Source organism: Muntiacus reevesi, chromosome 2, assembly GCF_963930625.1.
Source record: "Muntiacus reevesi chromosome 2, mMunRee1.1, whole genome shotgun sequence".
NCBI lineage: Eukaryota > Metazoa > Chordata > Mammalia > Artiodactyla > Cervidae > Muntiacus > Muntiacus reevesi.
In genome coordinates, this window is record NC_089250.1 from 159,390,618 (window position 1) to 159,400,088 (window position 9,471).

General features: G+C 56.8%; 1 protein-coding gene and 1 long non-coding RNA gene across 6 annotated transcripts in view; one reads left to right on the forward strand and one right to left on the reverse strand.

The window, feature by feature from the left end:
• LOC136160156 (uncharacterized) overlaps positions 1-2,706 on the reverse strand; it is a 69,076-nt gene extending 66,370 nt beyond the window's left edge. For all 4 annotated transcript variants that reach the window (XR_010661562.1, XR_010661560.1, XR_010661561.1 and 1 more), the window contains exon 1: positions 1,840-2,706. This is a non-coding gene — a long non-coding RNA (uncharacterized lncRNA). The remainder of the gene's footprint in view (positions 1-1,839) is intronic.
• Positions 2,707-2,940: 234 nt separating this feature from the next.
• Positions 2,941-9,231, forward strand: EMX2 (empty spiracles homeobox 2). 2 transcript variants are annotated; one of them, XM_065923408.1, is made up of 3 exons: positions 2,941-3,473; positions 5,369-5,553; positions 7,741-9,231. In XM_065923408.1, exons 1-3 carry the CDS (start codon positions 3,065-3,067, stop codon positions 7,906-7,908), a joined length of 762 nt encoding a protein of 253 aa, XP_065779480.1. In that variant the 5' UTR covers positions 2,941-3,064; the 3' UTR covers positions 7,909-9,231. The 2 variants fall into 2 exon arrangements, with proteins under 2 accessions (XP_065779480.1, XP_065779481.1); XM_065923409.1 differs by lacking the exon at positions 5,369-5,553.
• Positions 9,232-9,471: the final 240 nt, after the last annotated feature.

The following is a 9,471-nucleotide window of genomic DNA, read 5'->3' on the forward strand; positions in this document are numbered from 1 at the left end:
CCCTGCTTGCAGACAGCGTGGGCTTTTAGTATCCCCAGTTTCCATTTGGAGCCTAAGGCCGAGTTTGACAGGTCTGGTCTGCAGGTGAATCTGAACCTCCAGCCCTCCTGGAGATGTTTCTATGGAGAATGGGGTCCTCTCCCATAGACTCCAGGATCGGGGATCTACAACCCACCTAAACTGGGTGCTTCTTTCTGGGAACAGAGGGCTGACCTCTACTTCTACCCCAGATTGGCTGGCTAGTGCAGCCCAAAGACTTCCAGTTTTCCTTGTGGCTTCAGGCTCTCTGTTGGCCTGAGCACAATGGGGCTTGTGTCCCTACAGCCTAAGAGAAGGAAGGTTTTCTGAACTGGAGATGATATTTTTGGTGGTCTGTGGTTTAGAACCCAGGGAGATAGTATTCAAAATGCACCCCACCCCAAAAGTCTGGATCCAGCACCCTGTTTCCTTGGGTCTGTGGGAAAGGATGGGGGGATGCCACAAAGCAAGGTGGAGAGAAATTGCTAAGGGTGAAAACACAGCCAAGAGCCTTGCCCATAGCTGGCATCAGAGAGCTGAAGTCTGAGGCAGGGGCAGGCTTCTTGGGACATGAACACAAAGCTGAGGCCCAAGACTGTGCCGTGTGTGAATGTGTATATGTGCCCTGGGAAGGCTGGGAGGAGGCAGCACCATGATCTCTGCTGGGTCCTCACTAAGGCCAGGTGCCCAGACAACCCCAGAAAACACACTCCTAACCCCTTTCTTGCCTAGAGTGTTTTCCAAAGGGGTGTTTGGACCCTCCTCTCACTGCACCCCCAATACAGACTATGCCTGGAATAAAGAAGAAATTGACATGAACATAAATACACAGCAGATGAATCCTCAGAGGATCAGGGGTGACCCCAGGACAGGGAGCGGATGGCTGGCAAGGCAGAGGAACAAGTTCCCAGACCTGGGGACTTATGACTGATGAATCTAGGGGCGGTGCAGTCTGACTTACAGGACTTCCCTCTTCTTCCCCTCCCAATCGACATTTTTTCAGTCTCACGGGCAACCTCATCACCAAACACAGGCATTTCTTCGTCCTTAAGCAAAATGACATGGGCCTCCAAGTAAGAGATTTAAAGGATGCCAGATTTTTAAAAAATCATTAATTGTAAACGTGCAAAATACCTGCTGGTACTTCACTTTAGAAGAATGTAATTGGCAAAAAGAAAAAAAAAGAAAAAAAAAAAAAAGAGGCGGCTGATGAATAGATAATAGATCTTTAACCACCAATAAACAGAGAGCAGCGCCAGCAGTCTGGGGGATGTGATCATAATTATGCTGCTGCGTGAGCCAATGGGGACGAGGGAACTCGGCCCTAAAATCATCCCAAAACCGAAGGCAAGCTCGAAAATGCGGACACGGCCTAGGACTGGAGAAACGATCTGCACTCCCTAATTGCAAGCCCTGGGTTTGCACAGCAACCCACCCCTGGGACGACAGATGGCAGAATAATAATAGAAATAGTGACAATAAATAATAATAATGACAACAACACTGACAAAAATAATAACGACAACCTAACGGTAATAGTAACAGCACACCAGCCTCTCCCTTGACCTTGGACCCCTAGTCCCAGATATTGCAGAAGGAGCTGTTTGGGGGAAGGAGATGAGCCCCTTCCCGGAAAGGAAAATCGAGACCCTGTGGGGGAAGTTGGAAGCGCCCAGCGACCCGGCAGGGTCATCCACTCCGGTCTCAACTTGGAAAAGAACGAGCCGCGTCAAGGATGGAGAGATCGGCGACCCTGAGATCTCGAGGCTCCGCGCGGTTGGAGGACCCCCAGCACCCCTCCACGCTAGGCTCCCTCCTCACCTAGGAAATCGTCGGGAGTTTCGCTGACCGAACAGCTCCGTTAACCCTCGCCGGGAATCCACCCCTTCCCGCTTACCCTCGAAGGCTCCCGGGGTGATTCCAGCTCCCCAGACGCGGGGCTGCGGAGGGCAGCAGCGCGGAAGCGCTGGGCGCGAGGAATATGTAGGGTCCGCGTGTCCGTCTGTTCCCCCAAGCCCGGGATCGGCAGGCTGGGGAATCCGGGGGGCCGCAGAGGAGGCGGCGCCGACCGGGGACTCTGCAGGGACCGGGGTGTCCCGGAGGGAGTGATGGCGGTGGAGAGGAGGCGGTGGCCGAGGGGGAGGAGGTGGGGAAAGAGGAGGAGGGAGAACTGGAGGAGGAGAAGGAGGAAGAGGAGGAGGAGGAGGAGAAGCGAAGGAAGAGGAGGAGGCGAAAGAGGAGGAGAAGAAGCCGCTGCGCCGCCGCGGGAGCGAGTGAGCTGGGGGCGCGGGGCGACGGCGCCGAGAGGCCGGGCGGCCCGGCGGGCGCAGGAGGCACGGCCGCGGCAACGGCGGCGACTCCGTTCCACTCTCGGCCCGGATCCAGGCCTCCGGGTTCCCAGGCGCTCGCCTCCCTCTGACGCACTTTAAAGAGTCTCCCCCCTTCCACCTCAGGGCGAGTAATAGCGACCAATCATCAAGCCATTTACCAGGCTTCGGAGGAAGCTGTTTATGTGATCCCCGCACTAATTAGGCTCATGAACTAACAAATCGTTTGCACAACTTGTGAAGAAGCGAACACTTCCATGGATTGTCCTTGGACTTAGGGCGCCCTGCCCGCCTTTTGCAGAGGAGAGAAAACTTTTTTTTTTGCCTCCCCCGAGAAACTCCCCCCCCCACTCCGCCTCTAACTTCGACCCCCCCCGCCCCCCACGCCATCTCGCAAAAAAAAAAAAAAAAAAAAAAATTACCCCAATCCACGCCTGCAAATTCTTCTGGAAGGATTTCTCCCCCTCTCTCCAGGTTGGGCGCGTTTGGTGCAAGATTCTCGGGATCCTCGGCGTTGCCTCTCCCTCCCCCTCCCCCCTCCTTTCCTTTTTCCTTTCCTTTCCTTTCTTTCTCCTTTTCCTCCCCCCACCCCCACCCCCAACAAACAAGTCCCCGATTCTCGTCCGTTCTCGCCGCGGGCAGCGGGCAGCGGGCGGCGGAGGCAGCGCGCCGCGGTCGCCGGGCCCCGGGAGCCCCGGGCGCCCGCTCCTCGGCGCAGCATGTTCCAGCCGGCGCCCAAGCGCTGCTTCACCATCGAGTCGCTGGTGGCCAAGGACAGTCCCCTGCCCGCCTCGCGCTCCGAAGATCCCATCCGTCCCGCGGCGCTCAGCTACGCCAACTCCAGCCCCATAAACCCGTTCCTCAACGGCTTCCACTCGGCCGCCGCCGCCGCCGCCGCCGGCAGGGGCGTCTACTCCAACCCGGACTTGGTGTTCGCCGAGGCGGTCTCGCACCCGCCAAACCCGGCCGTTCCCGTGCACCCGGTGCCGCCGCCGCACGCCCTGGCTGCCCACCCCCTGCCCTCCTCGCACTCGCCACACCCCCTCTTCGCCTCGCAGCAGCGGGACCCGTCCACCTTCTACCCCTGGCTCATCCATCGCTATCGATATCTGGGCCACCGCTTCCAAGGTACGTGCCACGTCGCGGGGCCGCGGAGCGCTTCATCCCACGCTGCCCTCGGCCTGCTCCGGGTGGGCGCCCGGCGAGGCCTGGATGGAGGTTCTTCCGGCTCGACCGCCCGCGCGCTGCGTCTGGAAACTGGGCGGCGAGGAGTCGGGCATGGTGTTGGTCCCCAGTCTCCGAGCTGCAGCCGGTTTGGGGGCTGGCCTGCGGCCGCTTGCTCCTTTAGGGAGGGACGCAGAGGAGTTGCCTCCGAATGCTCTCTAGGCGGGCTGTCCTAGCCTGCTGGGAGTGCTGGCCGCCGAGGAATCCGTGGCCGCGGGGTGCCCAGGCTCTCCATCTCCTCGGCTCTGCTCTCGCCGTCCTGGCTCCTAGGGGCGCGGGCAGGGCCCGGCCTCAGGTTCGCCTTCCACTGCGTGTCCGCCACCCACTCCGCTCCCCTGCCTCCTAGACCCGCGACGTCTCGGTCTCTGACCCTCTTCCGGCAGCGAAGAGACCCTCACGCCCCCGGAGCAAACTCGGGGGGTTGTTTTATCCCTCTTATTTCGGAGGTTGGGGAGCGGCGGGAACCGCGCGGGTAGGAACCTCTCCGAGGCTCGGCACTCTCGCGGTGACCTGCTGAATTCCGGCGCCGAGCCGCCGCGGCGGGAAGGCAGGTTCGGTCTGATTTTTGTTTTTGTTTTTCCTTTAAATGAACTGGGTCGGAAGATGGGCTAGAGGAGATGTTTGGCTGTTTTCCTTTCTTGCTGTTTTTGGGGATTTGTTTTTTTTTTTTTTTTTTTCCTCTGGAGGAGGGAGGGTGTAGGAGGAAAGTTAAAACTCCAGTATAGGGGACAAGTAATTAGTTTGGCGATCCGAGCGGGGCAAAGACCTACCTCCCGAGGCAGCCGATCAATACTCGGCGGCTCGTCCATTTGTTAACCCCTTGCGTTCCTGCCAGCGCCTAAAGTCGGGTAGACCCCCCTCTTGCTTAATTTCAAAAACCAAACCAAACAAAAAAAACGTTTTACCTTTATTCCCAGACCGGATTTTCCTCCATTCCCCCCTGAACTGTCGGTTTGTTTTTCTTTGGGTTTTCGGTGAATCGATTTCCCACCCCAGTGAGTGAACCTGAAACTAGCTTAGCTCGAAAAGTTTAGGGCTCTCTTTCCTCATTCTCCAGCAGCCACGGTCTTGGTCCCCACACCAGACTCGGAGTAGCTGGGATCTTCCCGGGCCGCGGACAGTCCTAAAAGGTGCCCGCAGCTCCGTTCCCACCCGCTCCCCCCGCCCCCCGCCCCCGGGTTACGACGCCTTCGCTCGCGTCTCCTAGTTCTCCGGAGCAAGGCAGCGGGGAAGCCGGGACCTCGGGGAGGAAGCTGCAGCAGAAACTCTGCGCACCCGCCGGAGAGATTTCTGTAAAGCCCGGGCTGCAACGACACGCCGGGCCTCTGAGCTTTTCCGGAGGAGAAAGACTTTTAAAATGTGTACCCGAGAAAACTTTAGATAGCGGCTCATCACCTCGCCGCCCCTCATCCCCGGGGGCAAAGTTTTCTCCGAGATTAGAAAAAAGAGAAAGCCGTTTCTTTGGGTGCAGGGCGCCAATCCCCGGATCCGGCCTTGCTGCCCCTTCCTCGATCCCCGGGTGCCCGGCGCGGAGGTGACGAGGCCCGCGGCGCCCGGGGGTCTGCAAAGTCCGCCGAGGACAACTGCTGGGTGGCAGCCGCTCAGGGCCGGGCCCAGCGGACAGGGCCAGGCGGCTGGACCGGCGTTCCCTTCGCGCGTCGGGCCCCCCTGGGCCAAGCCGCACCGGCTACGTCCGCGAAGGCCCTGAGCGCGCGGCCAGGTCAGCCCGGCTCCGGAGAAGCGCGCGGCCCGGGGTAGGACGGCCCCCTCTAACAGGACTTCTGCTGTGTTCCCCGCAGGGAACGACACGAGCCCGGAGAGCTTTCTTTTGCACAACGCGCTGGCCCGAAAGCCGAAGCGGATCCGCACCGCCTTTTCCCCGTCCCAGCTTCTGAGACTGGAACACGCCTTCGAGAAGAACCACTACGTGGTGGGCGCCGAGAGGAAGCAGTTGGCGCACAGCCTCAGCCTCACGGAAACTCAGGTGAGCGGGCCCCGGCGCAGCCACCGCATCCCGGATCCCCGGACACACGCAGCCCGCAAAGTGTGGAGGGCCTTCCGCCAACAGGCCGGGAGTTACTCCCACGCCCTGGGTTCAAGATGTGTAAGATTCGAGGGGCCCTTGGCTTCCTTGGGCTCCAGCACCGGACTGTAGGAGCCGACCCGCTGGAGGTTCCGGGGGGTGGGGTGGGGGGGACCGGCTTAGGTGCTCTTTCTGTGGGGCCGCGCTGGACTCGCGGCTCCTGGCTGAGACACCGCTGCAGTTTTGATGAGACTTTCAGTGGGAGTCTGGGGGCTCTAGGCTGGGAAGAGAGGGCTGAGAGTGGGTTAAGAGCGAGGTCTTTGCTGCCAGAGGCTCACGGCTCACACGGACAGCTCCCAGTTACTCCCCTTGAGGGGACAGGAGGATCAGGCCACCGAGCCAGGCATCCTGGGTGCGTCCCTAAGTCGGAGAAACTGAGACAGGAGGCTGCGGAGAGGGGCTGCCTCAGGGGGCAGATCCTTGCTGCGCAACAGGGTCCCCCGGCGGGCCAGGCTCCGGCCTAACCCCGGGGTTGGGGAGGGGGCTTCGGGCTACAGTAGGCGCTACTGTACGCGGGGCCGCAGGGCGGGGTCAAAGTTCCCGGCAAACAGTAACATTTTCGGGCAGATTAAGTTGTAACACTTTTCCTGGGAGGCGCAAAGAGGTCGAGGCTTTTGTTTTAAAACGTCCCCCCAGACAAAACCGATGAGGGCCTCGCGGGTTGGTGCGGGGCCCGGCACAAGGCGCGGCCCGGCTGATTTCTCCTGGATAGCCGAGGCGGCGGTGGTCTTTGTCCGCCTCGCTGCCCACGCTGCCTGGAGTCTTTGTGTGCGTGTCAAGCCCGGAGCGCACCGACGCGCGCCTTGGGCGAGCGCCGGGGAGAAATGAATCGTCCTCCCCCTCAATTAGCAAACTCAAAGCAAATTAAACTCAGCCTTGTTCCAGCTCTGCTTTTTCATGGGAACACTTTGGGGGACTGGGGGCATTCGGGAAGAGCAAGCCGGGACCTGGGCCTGCCGACTCAAAGGAGAAAGCCCAGCGGACTTCAGGGGCTTAGGGGTACTGCTGGCAAAGTGGGGACAGCCCCGGGGCGTGGAAGGCGCAGTCACTACCATTTTCCTCACCTGCCCCTCGCTGCTGAGAAGCTTGGACAGTGCCATTGTGTGGTCTGGTCAGTGTATAGGGACCCATCACCAATCTCCCCAGGGACCGGTGCAACCCAGTCCCACATCAGTGCTCCCCAGACTTCTAGCTGCCCTCTGGGGAGGCCAGGCCACCAGCCCCGCCCTGGTGGGAAGTGATGCGATGGAGTGGGAGTTTGGCCCTGGCCTGTCCTGGAGCTGGTCAAGAAGAGGACAGAGGGGGCTCTTCCCTTGTCTTTCTCAGTTTTACTTCCCCTCTATCCCACGGTCTTGCGGAAGCTTTCACTTTTGAGCCTCTTTTCCCAGCTGAAAAGATTCAGCTGGGTTAGTCCCCAGGGCCCTGTATCCCACCGTCTGCCCTGGTTTTCCCCCCAAACCCCCACCCCCGACTGTCTCCCACAACTGCTCCTGCTCACCTGCAGGAGCCCTGGGCACAGAGGAGGAAGCGCAGGCAAATCCTGACTGCCTACCCCAGGGCCCAGGCCTTGCAGAGGAGGCGCTATATTTAGGCAGTGGCTGCGGAAGCCAGCAGAAAATAAAAGCCAGCAAGTTCGGCCCAGCAGCGGGAATGAACTCTTTGCGGCACTGATTAGGTAGAGGGAGTCAGGGACCTTTTAATTTTCCTTTACTTAGTTTTATAGAGGCTTCCCAGTGTTTGCCAGGCTTTTGCACTTAACGGGGATGTGGATGTCTTGAGCTGGTTGAAGCTAAAAGGGGCACCGAGCACGCGGAGCCGGCCGGTCCAGGGGAAAGGTTTCCCCAGGAGGGCTCAGAAGGGCCGGGATCCAGGCTTCCCCGGGCCTGGCAACAGGAGGAGCTCTGTTCCCCAAGGGAAAGCTGTGGGGGGCGGGGGGTGAGTGGGGGGTGGGGGTGCCAGTTAACAGGACGCGCGGCCTGGGGCACTGGACTTTCCTAGTCTCAGCCCAGGGTCTGGCCAGGCCATAGAGGAGGAGGTAGGAGGGCGCTGTGCAGGAATGCTAACGCGTCTTCTCTGCCACTCCTTCAGGTAAAAGTATGGTTTCAGAACCGAAGGACGAAGTTCAAAAGGCAGAAGCTGGAGGAGGAAGGCTCAGATTCGCAACAAAAGAAAAAAGGGACGCACCATATTAACCGGTGGAGGATCGCCACTAAGCAGGCGAGTCCCGAGGAAATAGATGTGACCTCAGACGATTAAAAACACAGACAGAACCCCACCGAAACGGACATCACGGAGCAAAACAGAGACAGGGAGAGGAGGGGAAGACGGAAAAAAAAAAAAAAGAAAGAAAAAAAAAAAACCCTACAAAACAAAAACCGCACACACACATTCACGGAGACGGGGAGAGGGAGTCAGAGAGAGGAGCCGCGGCGCGACGCAGACGGGCGGCAGAACGCAGGGTCCCGATCCGAGGCCGCGCCTAGATGGCAGAAGACAGGAGGCTCCTTGATGTGCACGCTACCCTTGTCTAAAGAGGCAGCTGAGTGAGTGAGGCAGAAAGAGAAACAGAGAGAGAGAGGTCCTAAGGTGGCAAAGCCGAAGGCGCTCTGACAAGGGGAGCTGTCAGTCAAACGCCAAACCAGCGAGACAAGATGATTGGCAGGTATTCCGTTTATCGCAGTCCGATTTATTTTTTAAAAAATGATGATAATGGTGATGATAAAAAAAAAAAAACCCAACCAGGCACAGGACTTTAAAATTTTGCCCTTCGAAGTGTTTTTCCCCCCCAATCTTTAAAAATAATTAGTAATAATAACAATCGAGTTTCCATATCCAGCCCCATCCCACACCTGTTCAAAAACTTGAATTGCATGTAGCAGTTGTTGGGCGAATGGTGTCTAAAGACAGAAAATGAATTGTAATTTTCTTTTCCTTTTAAAGACAGGTTCTGTGTGTTTTTTATTTTGATTTTTTTCCCAAGAAATGTGCAGTCTGTAAACACTTTTTGATACCTTCTGATGTCAAAGTGATTGTGAAAGCTAAATGAGGTAGGCTCAGCAATAGCGGTCCTCTTTCAGAGAAATGGGGAACAGGATGGGGGGCTGGGGGTGGAGGGGGAGGGTGCCCATAAGAGGAGTCAGAACTTGTGCTGGGAAAAGAAACAAGAAAAAAAAACCTAAATTCTATTTCTTGGACATTCCCTTTCCTAACATCCCGAGGCTTAAAACCACAAAGTAAACTTCTCCTTTTAGTCATTGAAGATATTGGCCAAGTTCAACCATTTGCCGTAAAGGCCATTCCAAACTTTAAATCTATATATTGCAAAAATTGAAGGACTGTAGTTAGCGGGGATGATGTTAAGTGTGGCCAAGGACACTGCGGCAAGTTTTCAAGCACTGAGTTTCTATTTCAAGATCATAGACTTACTAAAGAGAGTGACAAATGCTTCCTTAATGTCTTCTATACCAGAATGTAAATATTTTTGTGTTTTGTGTTAATTTGTTAGAATTCTAACACACTATATACTTCCAAGAAGTATGTCAATGTCAATATTTTGTCAATAAAGATTTATCAATATGCCCTCAGAGTAGTCATCTTGGGAAATTGAAGTGATTTTTTTTTTTAAAGCATCTTTTTAATTTGAGTGTGGTCCTTCCCCAACTAGGCTCAAGAAGCCCAGGCTCACCACCCACAAAAGGGCCAGACTGATGGATTCTTGGGCATTTTAAAGAGAGAAGAGGGTGGAAAAGGGAGAGGATTAGGAAAACTTAAGTCCTTCAGAAAAGAGATGGAAGAAAAGTTTTCCATCCAGACCTCTGC